General features: G+C 46.3%; 1 protein-coding gene across 3 annotated transcripts; it reads right to left on the bottom strand.

Moving 5' to 3' along the window:
* Positions 1 to 564: 564 nt before the first annotated feature.
* ccdc187 (coiled-coil domain containing 187) lies at positions 565 to 14537 on the bottom strand. Of its 3 annotated transcripts, XM_086037964.1 has the most exons (14): positions 14234 to 14537; positions 13913 to 13995; positions 10240 to 10302; positions 9726 to 9864; positions 9492 to 9582; positions 6401 to 6476; positions 5392 to 5560; positions 4349 to 5262; positions 3844 to 3965; positions 3063 to 3134; positions 2829 to 2963; positions 2406 to 2500; positions 2231 to 2325; positions 565 to 2140 (listed from the first exon to the last, which is right to left on the bottom strand). In XM_086037964.1, exons 2-14 carry the CDS (start codon positions 13959 to 13961, stop codon positions 2004 to 2006), a joined length of 2157 nt encoding a protein of 718 aa, XP_085894090.1. In that variant the 5' UTR covers positions 13962 to 13995; positions 14234 to 14537; the 3' UTR covers positions 565 to 2003. The 3 variants fall into 3 exon arrangements, with proteins under 3 accessions (XP_085894090.1, XP_085894072.1, XP_085894080.1); XM_086037946.1 differs by having other exon boundaries at positions 4349 to 5560; XM_086037954.1 differs by lacking the exons at positions 13913 to 13995; positions 14234 to 14537 and adding an exon at positions 11998 to 12296 and having other exon boundaries at positions 4349 to 5560.
* Between the last annotated feature and the right edge of the window lie 1157 nt (positions 14538 to 15694).

Below are 15694 nucleotides of genomic sequence, written 5' to 3'. Positions count from 1 at the left end.
TGAAAAATAGACGGATTGACGGATGGGTAATTCTTGATGGGTGTCAGACCGACAAACTTTAGTAAAATGCCAACCTCTGACAACGAGAATGCGCTTTGACACTTAAGACTTCCACCCGGCACGAAAATGGTCGGGTTTTTTTTTAAAGTTGTCAAACCCTTCAAAAGGTTTGAAAGCTGTACAGGCGAACAAGACCACAGCACACTGACTTGTTGACTTTCGATGTCGGCCCTGACCGAGGCCAGCTTTCAAAATGTGACGATCAACAACACATTCAATCCCATTCATGACGACAAGCCTGTCCCAGCCAGTTCCAAGTGTGTTTGGGCCTTTTTCATTCCAATGTTTCATACAGCATAGCCAACTAAGAGACCCTCCATTAGATTTGAACATCTGATTTCCATCCATCATTTGAAATAGGGTTTGTTTGCCTTGTACAGTACACGCCTCACTGAATCGCTGCTCGGGCTTCAAGAAGAAAAGTGAAAGTGGCTGGTCGTCAGGTTCAAGGGTTACCTTCACACTAACTTTGTTTTTTGAGCGGGGACATTCATGCAAATGAAAGGCCATCATGTAGGCTTTATTGCTGCTGTGTGTACATTCAAACAGATTGAAGTGACAAACACCACTAATGTGTGAAATATGAGCGCAGCGTTCCCATGCGTTATGCTTACCAATGAGCCCAACTAAAGGTTTTACTTCCTTGAATGAAGATAAAAATAAGAGTACAGATAAAATCCCCCCCCCCCCCAAAGCACACAAATTGGAAAAAAATCCAGGTGTGCATAATGAACGTGCTGTCATATTCAAACAAATATTTTATAAAATAATTAGACAGGACAAACACAAGAAAAATAACATTAAGGTCCAATGCTAAGCATGTAGTTCCATGTTTTTTTCATGGAAAAAAGACAAAACTATTTTGTGCTTCTCAGCTAAGTACATCTTGACAAACTTGGGATGTCCCTTGAGACACGAGTGACCCGAATTACAAGTTTCTGAGATCCGAGCCATCATTCAACCAATTTTTGGGCTTTGAATTGCGGGCGCGGACTTGAGATACGGGCACAATGTAGTGGCGGTGAACTCAACTCAACCCACTTTACAAAAAGCATCAGTTTGGCAAAGACTGAACAATTCTTCCGAAAAGAGCTTGCAGCTCTTCAACGCGATTCCCAGTTGAAGTCAACTGACAAACTAAAGTTAAAACAAAGACAACTACACTTTGTGTATATAAAACAGCCCAACTGCCGTCTGAAGAAAGGCCCCGCTAACTTCAGGCTAACGCTTAATAGCATCTACATTTCAAGGTTTCTGAACCCTTTACGCAAGAGGAAAAAAAAAAACACGTCCTCTGCATATGACGACTAAACGGACGAGATGTTCTAAGCAGCAATATGATTGGCTGCTGAAAAGCCAAGACCTGCCTAGAACTAGAGTGGAATTCCTCATAGTGCCTCACTGAGCCGTCTGTCTTATTCTGCCTCCATGTAGCCAAGGGCGGGCACACCAAAAGGACAAGAATTTAATTTATGTCATTATGTATGTTTCTATCCAGTACAAGTGCTACTGGAGTGCTATTTTTCCTTATCAAAATACATATTACATACATGTTTTCTGGGGGGGGTTGCTGGAACGGATGACTGTCATTCCCATTCATTTGAATGAGAAGATTATTTGAGTTACGAGCATGGCCACGGAACGATGTAAACTCGTATCTCAAGGCACAACTCTACATGCTTTTTATTGGACGACGATCCATGGTTAAAAAAACAACTAAAAACTCAAGACATAAATGCGTGTCAGGATTCCCTTGAACAATTTGATTTCATTGTTTGCAAGAACAATACCAAATAGATTAGCTTGCAACCTTTCTGGTCTAAAGTGCTGGTGGAGTTACGAAGCTCATGTTTGCAGTTTACAAAACTATTGGCAACAATTGCGTATAATATTACTTTAAAAAAAAAAAAAAAACAAAAAAAAAGTCCCATAATGTTAAAACATTATTGTTGCTTACAATTGTCCTTCTTCTCTTTGGGTTTCGTGCGTCCAACTTTGTCCTTTTGACGCTTGGTGGGCGGGATGAAGGTGGGCTCCTCGAGAAAGTCGTGCGGGTTGGGGAGTGACTGACAGGGGCCGCCTGCGTTGGGAGGAAAAGGAGCTGAATGTCCCGCTATTGTTGACAGTAACGCAAAGGCAAGCATTTTCTGCTCTCTCTTGTTTACGCTACCGCTTTGGCCCATTTGGAGGATGTCTGCTCCTTGCCTCTTGGCCTGGAAGGTTGGGTCCAGTTCCTCCGCAATGTTCCTGAGCTGCTGAGATTGTCTGGAAAAGCGACACTTGCAGGTCAGCGGATGACATGAGCTCAAAACCCAGACGTGACATGTTTGTGCTTGGGAAAGTACGTTAGTGTGGCGACAGGGCTGGGCGGCTGGTTCTCTGGAGAGCAGTCCTCAGCGGGGGAGGGGAGCCCCTCAGAGTCCAGCCTCTCTCTCGGTGCCTGACAAAAAGGACAGCAGGTCAGTCACCGCGCGCGCACACACACACGCACACACTCAACCGTGGGCAGAAGGGAGGACGTGTGACCCTGGGAGCACACTTTTTTTTGTAGTACTAGAATAAAATGTAACTGCACATCCACAACAGTAGGTGGCAGTGGCACTTTTTTTTTTTTTTTAATTCTTGGCAAATGGATGCCCTTCAAATGTTGCTTTTATTTGTTTTTAAACAGTTGATAAGGATACAATATGCAGAGGTGCACTTTTATCTCAAATTTGATCTCAAAAACAATTTTATCTCAAATGCTATCAATAGTCACAGTCTTCCACCTGTCTGTCTCGCGCCGTTCTCCGGTCGTGCTGACTCATCATGGCTCGGTGCTCCCGCCACGATGCCGGCCCTTCCAACTCGCGTGAGATGCGATTTGACTTGATTTCTTGCTTTTGCATATAGCGAGCAATTTCCTAGAGGGAAACAATGGCAACGTTAAGTCTCTTTAAGTTCTGCATGCGGCACAATAGAGAGGGCGAGAGTAGCAACAATGGCATGTGGCGTTGTCGTACCTCATCCTGGGCCACCTGTGCCACCTGGAAGTCCCCCTCGGGGTGACGACTACGTGTTCGGGGTTGTGAGGTCTGGCAAAAGAAAAAAAAAAATGAAGAGAATCTTCAAAGTCCCTGTAAACTGAAAATGAATGTCTGAGAAAAGTTTGAAAAGTGTTGTTAACAGCGTGCCAAAAGACTGCCGAGTATATCGCTGAATGTGCCAAAACCACGCCCTGCTCAACAATGATCAAATTACTACCATGGCTGCAAACGGATTTAACTTTGTCCAGAATTCTTCTTCTGCTGACGCATCTTAAAACTTTTGAGCTGCAAAGATACTGTATATCCGCTTAAGGTCACTGGAACATATCCCACTGAGTCGACCCACGCCCATTGCACAACGGGCGCTAGTCACCAGCTAGCTTGCAAGCTGGCAGGCTTCCAGATGCTCACTCATCCGCGATGTCACCTCCTCGTTTGTTGTTGTGTAGGTCCACATAACAGAAACATTTGCGGTAAACATAGCAGTACATGTAATTGAGCCTGTGGCGCGAACCACTTGGCATAGCTAGCAAGCAAAGCTAGCAGGCAAAGTGCGTCACACGGCGCTGTTTTAGCCCCTGAACACGCCCCCCCAAAAAATCACGGTGAACAGTTTAATGCTTTCCACAACTGAGTACTACATAGTTCTCAGTCTTTGCACTCGTTTTCAGCAAGTATCTTCAAACGCGCAACATGTATTTAGAATCAAATCTCAGACTTCACTTTCCAGGGTTTTTAAAAAGGAGTCGTGCCATACCCTCGCCACCAACTTGTTCTCTTGCTCCTGTAGCTTGCGGGCCAGCTCCTCATCATGTAGGACCTGCTGCAGGTCCCCCAGGTCCAGGCTTGTCTGACTCTTCTTGGGGGGCAGAGATGCTCCTAAAGATTTCACAGTGTCAGGCATCAAGAATTTCAAAGCAACTATAACGTCGGAGACAAACACTGAGCGTGAAAATGTGATGAAGTGCTAAAGCTAAAGGCCTTCAAAGAAGGAGCCCAACAAATCACAAAGTTTCCATTTCCCCTGACTAAATAAATCAAGACTGAGGAAGAGGGGATTAGAAAGTGAAACACAAGCTGAAGATTAGGTTGCAGAAACGAAAGAGGAAGCTGTCGTCGTGTTGAGCTGGGAAACCCCAAAGCACCACCAGAGCCAAAGTGTGTCCATGATGACGAGCGGAGAAGATGAGGCAGAAATAGACTGAGAGCCCAAAAGGCATCAGAAGTGCTCCTCCTCCTCCTCCTCCTGCTCGTTACGCTACCTGCTGCCAAGCGTCTCGACCTGAGCCAGCTGCTGAGGCTTCTCCGAGGGCGCCCCTCCGCAACCCGCTCCGCAACCCTCTCCGCCTCCTCCTCCGAACTGAAACGTTCCTCTATGGTCTCGGGCCGATGCCTGCCAGCAGTCCTCTCGACCGCGTCCTCGCATGTGGCGCTCCCCCCGTCATAGTCGGGGCACCTCCATCTTGCGCTCCCTCGCCTCTGTCCGTCGAACACATGCCAGCCTCCGCCGCGGATCTGAGGAAACTCGTGCGCCTCATCGTTCCGGTGACCGTCTTCAGATCCTCGGTAATCTCGCTCACTCTTCTCCCGCTGAGAGAACCTCCTCCTTTCCCTGACGTCGCCGTGGAAACTGTGCCTGGCGGAGGCAGCTCTTTGGAAGGCTGCGCGATGCGGTTGGGGGTCAGCGTAGGCAACGTCACTGCTGCGAAGCGCCTGGCTGTCTCGCCGCTGAGCGCCTATTTTCAGCGGCGCGCCGCTCCCTCCCAAGCTGACGGGAACACCTCGCTCTCGGAGTGCGTGGCCGAGCATCTCCCACACCTGCATGCTCGCGTCGGGACGCCTGCTGGCGTCTGCCGCAAAGCGGACGTGTTTGTCGGCGTTGTCGCGGAAGCTCCACGTCCTGGATGAATTTCTGCTGCCGTGTCTCGGGCGGTCGTGAATCCGAACAGATTCGCTGCGACTCCACCGCCGTTCTGCGGCCTCCGCTGATCGAGGGGCTACGTTCGGACTGCGGCACGTCGCTTGTGTCCCGTTTTCAACGTGGTGGTTCATTTCCCGCTCCCAGTCCCGTGGCGTCCTCTTCTCTCGATCGCCCCAGCCATCGCGCTCCTCCGCGATGCTGCTGGGAGCATCAAGACTCCTGTAGTCTCTCTCTCGAGACAGACGTAATGATGACCTGCGATTGAGAGGCGCTGTGTTGTGTCTTTTAATTGGGGAGTCCGCATGCAGTGACGCTTCTAATTCTCTCCCGAGTTGCCCACGGGAATGTGTGTGGCCTTCGGTTGTAGTTTTGTAAGATGCTAACCTATCAGGGTAATAAGGAGGAGGAGGAGGAGGCCTGCTGTAATCTGGAGGGTTGGGGGTGATTAAATACTGCCACCTAGTGGTGGTAGGGGAGTACCGCGCCTCTCCCGGATGGTGCCTGCTGAGTGTGTGCTGGTTTGGTGATGGCGGTGCAGAACCGCTGGAGCTGCCTTTATTTATGCCAAACATGCAAACACAAAAGCAGGGAGGGTGCGTGGAGTGGTTAGCGGGTAATAGACAAGAACAGTTAATGATGAGCTAATAAATGTTTTCCGTTTTTTTACAATAATGATGCCATGCTAGTTCAATATGAATAGCAAAGTGCCAATTGAGACAGCGAGTTCAGCGAGTACTACGCCCCCCCCCCCGCGCCCCCCCCCCCGGCGAAGGGGAGCCGTGTCGCCCGCTCCGCTGGAGTGCTGACATAGTTAAAGGTAGCTTCTATAAAATGGGGGTTGTTGGATGTGATAGTCATGATAATTTGGCAGTACAGGCCAGAGAGTAGAAATCACTAAACTAATAAGATAATATAATTTATAATAATCTATAATAATTTCGTATGAAGCTCCGCCACCTGTTTCTCATCCATTTACATTACAAATTGTACGTTAAAATATACTCTCAACTGAATTTCAAGGCTCAAAATACCTTTATTAGCTACTCAAACAGCAAGTAATAATCATTTTAAGCGATTATGTCATTGCCAGAGCGCAAGCCGTCAAAATAATGGCTGTGGTAGATCAAGTAGTTTTAGTCTAGTAATCCTAGTGTAAAATAAAAATAAAAATTTTTTTAAAAATCCCTTTTGAGTTGGAAAAAACATTCAAATGTCTGATCCATTTCAAATTACAACCAGAATAATAAACACAGACCTCTGACAGTGAGCATTACCTAGGAAGACAAAATAAAAAAATACAAAAATAAATAAATATGAAGCAAAGACAAACAAATGCAACAGCGTGGTTTCAAAAAAAAAGGGCACTTATGTGATGGCAGAATGGGAAGTGTACCTTGGCGGTGCTCTTCCTCCTCTCTGGCTCTCCTCATCGTCTGCTCTTCCTCCTCTTGCATCTGTTTAGCCATTTCCTTTAGACAAACACACACAAATATTATCTCATACACAAGCCCGAATGACTAACTAGGAAGGCCTTCCGCTGGATGTGCGGATGGAAAAACTGAACTGAGAATGTTGGGCTGTCATCCGGTACCCTTGACATCCAGCAGGTGGCAACATAACACATGCAACGTGAAAGGAATTCCCGACAACACGACCATTGACAGCCCGGGACTTTGTAACCAAGGATTGAAGTGTTAAACTCCGGCTGTTATTGTTTTGTGGACACCGCATCTGTCTACATATTCTCGATGTTCCTGACCACAGCAACCCAAATTGCACATCTTGTTTAGGCTGAATGAGTCATGATGAACGACGTGTTACCAAAGACCTTGTTGGAGTGGGATGCCACTCTTGGATCCTCTGACATTGAAAGCAAGTAACTACATGCTTGTATCTTACTCTGAATGAAACAGAGAAGAACTACACGAGATAAGCTTTGTTGTCATCTGCTTCATCGGCCACTGCTCTCCAGCGCAACTCCGGCACAAGCACGTCAACAGACCATTTCAAGTAGCACCTTGTCACTTTGGAATGCCCGCCCTTCTGAGAGACGAGATAATGCTCCCCGGCCTTCGTTTCGAGGGCCTCAACAAATTCTCTGCGTGACCCGCTCGATGTGATCCATCACAACACCTTCATGCTAACGTGGCATAATATGCTAGGCAGTTCAAATGTGCGCCTGCAGCTTCGGCAACATAAGCAGACAATTAGCAGTTTGCTACGTCAGGTTAAGCGTGGCGTGCCACAAGGATTTGGCGTTTTATCCCATACAGCCTGACGCCGTCTGTTCCTTAATTAAAGGCACCACCTACAGGGAGAAATAGGTTGAATAAACACCTCCGATCAGATGCCTATTAAAGAAAGTAGGTCCATTCATAGTTGATGATTCGATACAAACATTCACTCAAGACTCGCCGTTTAAATTTACTGTTCCCCACAGTTAGCCATGAGTTTCCAAACAAGCGGGTGAGCGGAGACTTACGGCACAATGGCCTTTTAACCAAGTCCAGAAAGCTAAACACACACTGCACCCCACATTAGTGGCGCCATGACTGGCGGCCTCTTTTGACCTCACATCCTGCCACAAGGAACGTTTCTAAGCTCATCCAAGGCAGCCTTCCCAAAAAGGAAACGGTAGGCTCAAGGAAGATATCATGCTGGAGCAGAGGCAAGACGCTCCATTGGACCAGCGCGAGAGCTTTTTTTTTACTCGCTTTGCTCTTTTCCTCAAAACAATTGAGCCGTTCGTTTTTTTTAGGTTTTTTTTTAGTGGTTTTAACCATTTGGAATTGTTGAGATGTGCATATTTGCCAAGTGAAAAGGCAAATGCATCACTTTTGAAGGGGTGGGACTTGTACGGTATGTGCAAAGCGGAACAAGGTGATTGATGGTTACCATCTGCTTGCCTCTCTGCATGAGTTGGAGTCCTTTTTTTCCTGTCGAGGGCAAAAATTGTTCTTATAGGTTTAGAGAGGTTGTCGTGCTGCTTTTCTGCCTCCTTCGACATGAAGATGCCCTTTTGTGAGTCCTAATGCAGCATTTTTTCTAAACGGGTGCCAGAATCAATAAATCCGCAAATGGCTTCGGTCCAGACAAGTGACTCACTTCTTGTTTTTGGTCACTGTCCATGCATTGTTTGTGTCCGTTTGGATTGCACGTGCTCCGTTTCTTCCACTCTGTTATCCGGTTATTTTTATGGCAGCACTACAGTGCAACGTGGAGCCTTGGAATGTGAACTACATAGATTAGAGTTGTTTTAAGGGTTTTGGTGCGGATGGAGAGATTTGCTGTTCGGAGCTGAAGCTGTCAGACACTTTCAGTTGACATAGTTGGACACAATAATACTTGAATATAGTATGGTGTCATGCGGTGGCTCTCAATAGGCCCCCCGAACTGTTCCGGCCTTTTCATGCTGCACTTAGCGCAAGGCAGTGCGCTGTTGACCAAGCCACTCATGTACATGCTACGTAGAATGTGAGCTGCGCCGTGCTGCCCAGGCTGGCCACAAGGTGGGCGCCACAAAAAGCACGCATCTGCTTCATCTGGGACTTGTCTCCTTAGTAGCCTTACCAAAGTATTTTACGGACTCACCCACGGTTCACTGCTGCGACTGCAAGTTTTGGAGCACGTGTGTCGATTGTTGACATTTTGCTAGCTCGGGGGTCGATACGAAAACGGCGCATTCCAAGGTCACCGCTTAAAGAAAAGCGGACTATGAAAAGCCACAATTCATCAAACGGACATTCCTTCTCCCTCCAAGCAGCCAAACGACCGTGTGCCTCACATGCCAAGCTGTGATGAAGATTTCACGGATTACAACAGCAAAAATGAACATGCTCACATGTCATATGAAGCTGCAAGCAGGGTTCTTCTCACAGCTACACAACAACAAAAGTAACAGGGTGCTTTTGAGTGGCGTGGATTTTGCAGGAGCACAGGAACACGTTCTCAGATGCAGAAATAGCAAAAGAATGTATGACTCCGCTGATGGACAAAATGTTAAAAGCGGAAGTCAACTATGCAGGCCCACTAGCTGAAACACGGCATTCTGATTTAATATTGTGTTTGTGGAATATGAATTAAGCAGCAAAATCCACCCCTTTTTGGCCATCTCAGGGGCGGCCATTTTGTCTCTTCCGTCGACTGAAAATGACATCACAGATGCTCAGGGCTCAGATAACGACCAATCATGGCTCAGATTCAGAAAACAGGTGATCTGTGACTGGTCGCTACCTGAGCCCTGAGCATTTGTGATGTCATTTTCAGTCGACAGAAATGCCAAAATGGCCACCCCCAGAGATAGCTAAAAATGGTTGGATTAACTCTTGTTCTACAAACGCAATATCAATCAGAATGCCTTCTTTCAACTAGTGGGCCAGCATAGAACATATTCTTGAAAAAAATGTTTGGGTTGACTTCCCCCGCTTTAAAGGGGAGTCCAGTCCAGTTACAGAAGCCTAGAGAGCAAAAGGGACTGCGCCCACCTCGTCGTCCTGCTCCCTCCTCCAGGCCTCCTCAGCCCGCCTCCGGATCTCCTCCTGGATGACACGCGCATACTCAAAGTCCCGTTCCTCTCTGCAGGACAGCAAGAAAAGAAGGATGTCAATATTTGTGGACATGTCAAGACAAGGCGTAATCAAGAGCAACCTACAAATTAATCAACCAATTGCGAGAAAGCGCAGGACACGGTTATGACAGCTGAGCAGTGGGCCACCTACAGTTGTTGGGACTCTTGCCTCAGCAGGGCTCTGTGCCGGGCCCGCCGCTCCTCCTCCTCATCCTGGAGCTGCTTGGCTACGCGGATGTCATTCTGCACCAGCTGGTTCTTCTGAACGTTGGTGGTGTAGTACTGCTCGACTAGGTGGCAAACACACGCAAGAGTGAGAGAGCGTTCAAACTAAGACACAAGGCGCAACACGTTAGCGATCCAAATAGGAAGCCATCCGATTGCCATCTGACAGGTCGAGGCTCAAAATGGCCACCGTCATCTTCAGACTCTATCTGCCATCAATCATTATTGAGATTGGATTGAATTTGAACAGTGACCACACTTGTAACTCAAAATATTCACATTTCAAATCATCTTCCCTCCATTAAAATTGATGTAAATGCTCTTAATCTGTTCTAGCCCCGCTCCCAAAATGCAAGAAACAAACACTCGATGAGGCGGACCGCCACAAAATGGACACCACAATATTCAGCTGTCACACGGTAGCTTGACGTTCTACTTACTTTCCTGCTCCTGGAGATTGTGTGCCAACACGCCATCTTCCAACACAGCAAAACTTTGGCACACTGAAACAACGGGACAGCAACACTTCAATAGCAGCAACAACACGTCCACAGAACAAATTAAACATGCGGTCAAAAGGTGAAAGATGGGCGCACAAGAGAAAGTCAGAGAAGCATTCCTTAACACGGAAAGAAAATCAGAGCAACCCGCCACTCTGGCATCAAGTGACTCGCACACTGTAATTGCATGATTACACATGATACAATCATAAAAATGAGCCCACAGTTGTCGTGGCGTTAGCACAAGGCACTACATTTAGTTTCTGCCCATCAATCTTACCAAACTTATTCTCAATGGAAATGGCCACTTGGCATCTGGACAAGTGAGATATACAACTGTAAGATCATTTTCGAGTCCAGCGTCTGCTTAGATTTCTGTTATCGGGTGTTTGTTCACTTTTCAGGACCATCTGCAACGTTTGCCCCGAAATTGCAGCACACATGTTCCCAACCGCATGAACATACCAAGCAGAAACGTGTCAACTTGTTGTGCTGCAGTTCCAAAAGAACACAAGCGTCCTTCCCACATGTAAGGCAGCCTGTCGGAATTCAAGCACCTGTCCCTGCGTCTGCCATTGTGCTTCCCGTCCGGGGAGAAGGCAGCTCCGCTTACATCCAAGCGCTCAACACACACACTGATGGTGGCGACATTTGTACTTTGCCCACATGCACAACGCACAGATATATTCTATCAAGCCACAAAATAGTGTACATCTATTAATACGAACATTTTGGACAAGAGGAGATTTCTATCCAAATGGCTAGCGATGGTTAGCCACACGTAGATGGATAATGGTGCAAAATGTGTAGGAATCCTGAAGGCCGAAGCAGAAACATCAACTAGCACCTGTGCTCCTGTTTCACCAAGGGGGACTTGAAGCAATGAATTGATAGCGGCCAGGGTATCTGCAGGTTTAAAGAAGCCAAATTGAAGTTTTTTTTTTTAAAGGCTGCTTTGATCATGTGAGACCTTCTGTCAACTTAACACACACCATTATATTTTCAAAATAATCAAACATGTTTACAGAGAAAAAAAAATCATATAAAGCTGCGAAATTTATTTCTGTTTATTGTGTCGGTGGCATTTAAAAAAAAAAAAAAAAAACCTTCGATGGCACATTTCAGGATGAAGCATTTTTACAGAGAATTTTGCCTTACATTTTGGAAGACTTTTAAGCATCCACAGCCACAGTGTTAGAGGTCAGTGACTAAATGAGCACAAGTATAATCAAAAAAAAAAATAATAATAAAATCATCCTTGGCAGTTATTCTTAGCTGTCCATTCCATTAGCCTGTTTGGCTCAACAATAAAAAGCCACATTAGAAATCAAGTCAAATCCTATGCAGAGAGCAACCCAAACAGACCGACATGACTTTCTTGTAGTACCAGCAAAGCAACGCACCGAGTGATTTGGAAGCTTGACTGTTGCGCCACTGCAACAACAACCTGATAAGAAGTCAGAGTTGTTTCTGAGCTGATACCATCAGTCAGACTCGGGGAAGAGCCTCCGAGACTGTTCTAGTTCAAATGAAGGAAAGGAATGCTCCAATTCTTCAAAATGGAAAAGGCTGTGTGGGGAGATCAATGCTCAGACGGGGTCAAAAGTCTGTTGACGCGACAAATGACCCGTGCTGGCCCGGGACGTCTACGCGGGGGAGTTGACTCATTCCAAAACACTCAGACTCATTATTACTTACACCTGCTGCGGGCCATAAGAGACGGTCCACTAAATGGATTTCCGAGTGTCCGTATGCTTTCAGTCTGCCAGTGAGCCGGGATTAGGTCTTGGCTTCAGTCCAGCGAGACATAGCGGCAAGTTGACTGCAAATCCACAGACGAGACGGCAGCAATGGAGGGAAGGAAATGGAAGTCATCCTCTCCATGAGCGCTGCGAGGGTGTGTCACAATTGCTGGTGAACTTGTTTTTCCAAACTCTTCCCTCACTACAGTTCAACCTGCTAGCCGGGGGAGGGACACGCAGGTGGTGTGCTAAACAGGTTTAGAGGGACACAGTAAACAGTAAAAAAAAAAAAGAATAATTATGCACTTGCTGCGATTCAGATTGCGTTTTCTTGATTAAACTTAATTTCTGTCCATCAAATAGTGGCAACCATTGGAGGCAGGCAGGAGCAAAACAACCCATCTCCATATTTTCCCTTCATCTTCCCAATCACTTGCAAAGCAGCAACAGCAATTACTGTAGCCACCAAACAAAGAACTTGCCCATAGGAGAAAAGGACATGGGTTGTATTTTTCGGCCAAAACAAACTCCCGCCACCCCCTCCCCTCACTGGCCTGTGCTGCTGCTTTTTTGGAAAAGTGTCCATCGAGCCTACAATTGTCAGGCTCGATGGCAAGCACCGTTTCAGGCAACCTGACCCTCAACAAGGAAAAGGGTCAACTGTATTCTTGGATGACTAGTTCGGGAGAGGGAAATGAGGAATGGGGGGGGGGGGGTTCTAGGAGGGGAATTCCAGAGGGAGCCGTGTTGCCTCGGCACATGGAGCAGCTAGAAAGGAGCCAAAACAGGAACTGAGCATGAAAACAAAGGCAACGCTGCTCTCTTAGGTGCAAATTGGGACACAGGGCACCCACATCTCTTGAGGGAACAGCCGCGAGCCAAACAACTGCAGGACTGGCTAAATTCATCTTTACAAGCGGTTTCCAGCCACCGCGTTGTTGTACAGGCGCTGCCCGAGAAAGCTGCACAGTGTGTCCTTTGTGTGGACAGACGGGGGGCGGGGAGGAGGCAAACGCCGAATGATGAGGCGCGACACCAAAGACATGCAGGCCTCTTTCCGAGCCTGCCCTTAGTGATGGCAAACCAAAAACAGAGTCATCTAGAAGCACCCTGGAAAATGTCACACACACAAGATGACACACTTCACTCATGGGTGTGTTTAGCTTGCCAGGAAATTTACTTGCTTTTTATGTACGAGTTTGGAGTTTAGAGAAGGGCGCTTGAAATTAACTCCACAATCCTGTGTACGTTCATTTTGTTACAATATGGCAAAAAAGAAACTACCTGAAAATTGTCAGTTAGAATATTGGAATTGGGATTGCTTTTCTCCAAAGTACATCACGAAGTCTGTCGACTCGCAGCCAAGTGGACTCTTGTTCTTTGTTGAAGACCTTTCACATTTAATGAAAAAGGCTCCTTTGCTCCTACATTTTTTGTTGTTCTTATCGAGAATGACCAACGGCTACTTACTGACCACTCCTTCACATTGAAAATTTAGAACTGAAGAAGCCTTGAGGTAAAAACGTTAATGTCTTCAACAAGCACAGTCCACTTGCTTCAGTTCAACCTCGGCGGTGCGGCCAAATATGTTAAAATCGATTTTGACAATATGGACAAAAGTATCGCGACATTGGGCCAAGCAGAGTGACAAAGATCCAGAATTGAGTTTTAGCTGCAACACTTTCTTCTACTCTTCGAGGAAGATGTGTGACCACAGTCAAAAGCCAAGAAAGCGTTCATGCCGCAAAAACTTCAAATTCAACACAACACTGACTCATGATTGTTTCACATCTTTGTTCAGAAGGCAAGAACAGTTGGATCTGAGTGAGTGAGTAAGTGAGTGAGTGAGTGAGTTGAGTGAGTGAGCTCACCTTCCTGCACACGGGGAAGGTTGGACTGGTCAATCTGGAGTTCGGCCATCACTGGGCCATGGCTGCATCAAGGTGCTACGAACCTAACAAAACAACATTGGCGAGTGACAACAAGACACCACTGATGGGCGTCAGCATTGATCTGAATGCCAACGTGACGGGTTTTCATTGACACGGCTATGACTCATCCAAAAGTAGTCAACTGGTTCGTCGGAAGCGACAAACTTTATAATAGCTTCAAATCGCAGAGCATCTTAAACGCGGAAGCACATTTTGTCAGTGGAACATCATGTATGCGACAGTTACGAGTTCGAAACCGACCTTTTCCCTGGCGGTGTTTTCAGCAAGTAGCAAACATGACAGTCAGCAGCCAGGCGACAACTTTCTTTTATCTTCTTCTTTCAACTCAACGATGCAAAAAACGAATCCAACGCGTGAGCTCGACGTGAGAATTTGAAGAGACGCGCACGACTGATGTCGTTCAAATGAAACAAAGGGCTACTAACTGGACATTGAAACTTGAAGCCGACGCGGACTCGTGTCGTGTGTATGTGTGTGTGTGTGTGTGGGCGGGTGGATATCGGCTGCTGTGTTCGCGTGTTTTCGGGAAGTCAAGACTCAGTCTTGCCTGCAAAAGTGTATTCGCCACTTTGACGGTTAATAAGTAGAATTTCCCGATGGCACCTGAATGCAGCACTATCTCAGCACACGTTACAGCCACGAAATCGCCTATAAAACATTCCTGCGAGCGCCTCATATGTTTTGGAGGGCGGAGAAACAGTAGTGGGACAATTTAGTCCTTGGCCTCACAATGTGCAATATATTTCCCTGCGGGTTACAATGCACTGCAAAACATTCTATTACATAGCTCGATTTGCAAACAGATACAGTTCAAAACGCATCCCAGTATTGTTTTTTTTTTTCCTAATATAAAATACAGCTGTTTTAAACTGATCATTTTGGCATCGCTGTTATTAATCCACACACATATCATTAGCCTTCTGGACCAAAATACACTTTTCCTGTCTGGCTGTTTTGCGTAAAAACATTTATTGTACTTAATTTGTAGCCTTGATGGGGGTTCATTAATCATTACAGCTTCTTGTACTAGGCACGGCTCCATGAAGTACAGAACAATATTTTGAACATGATGTAGCCTAACGTCGCCCCCTACTGGTCACACACTGCTCAAACAAATTTACCTTCAAGATAATTCAATGCAGTACTTAGCACCTGTTGTCACCAAGTCAATGTACAAGTCTGTGTGGTCACATTCCTGAAATAATTGTGTAAACAAGTCAGGAACATTTTGACAGTGTGTGGCGTGTAGCTGCATTGGGTGTGCGTGCGTGTCGTGTGCCATCAAGACAAATGATGGTTTATATAATAAACACCTATGCAAAGGCTTCATTTACTTAATGTTGTTTGTTTGATTTTTTTTAAACAAAACATGACTAAGTGTCGGCGGTAATGACCACAAATCAGATCAATGCAATAATTGTGGCTACATATACAGTAAAGTAATAATGTGACCTTGGCAGGGGAAGGCATATACACGTACATGTAAGGTGAAGAAAAGTGATGGCGATTCTCAGAGCATGGCTGACAGGACCCACCAAAAGTGACAATAGCAATTTGCACCATTGAAGTGGTGGGGCCAAGAGAGTGATACTCATTTCAAATGGCTGCATTTCTGTGTAGCTCCGGTATGGGTAGTCTGCTCATCAGCACAGAGGCCAGAGTGCATCAGGAACACCTTCAGTGCGTTGCACACTTGGCAGT

The sequence above is a fragment of the Filicampus tigris genome, chromosome 1 (assembly GCF_054856515.1).
Source record: "Filicampus tigris isolate MCC_2025a chromosome 1, RoL_Ftig_1.0, whole genome shotgun sequence".
Classification (NCBI taxonomy): Eukaryota; Metazoa; Chordata; class Actinopteri; order Syngnathiformes; family Syngnathidae; genus Filicampus; species Filicampus tigris.
The sequence above is the reverse complement of the archived record's forward strand: the minus strand, read 5'-3'. Positions and strand labels throughout refer to the sequence as shown.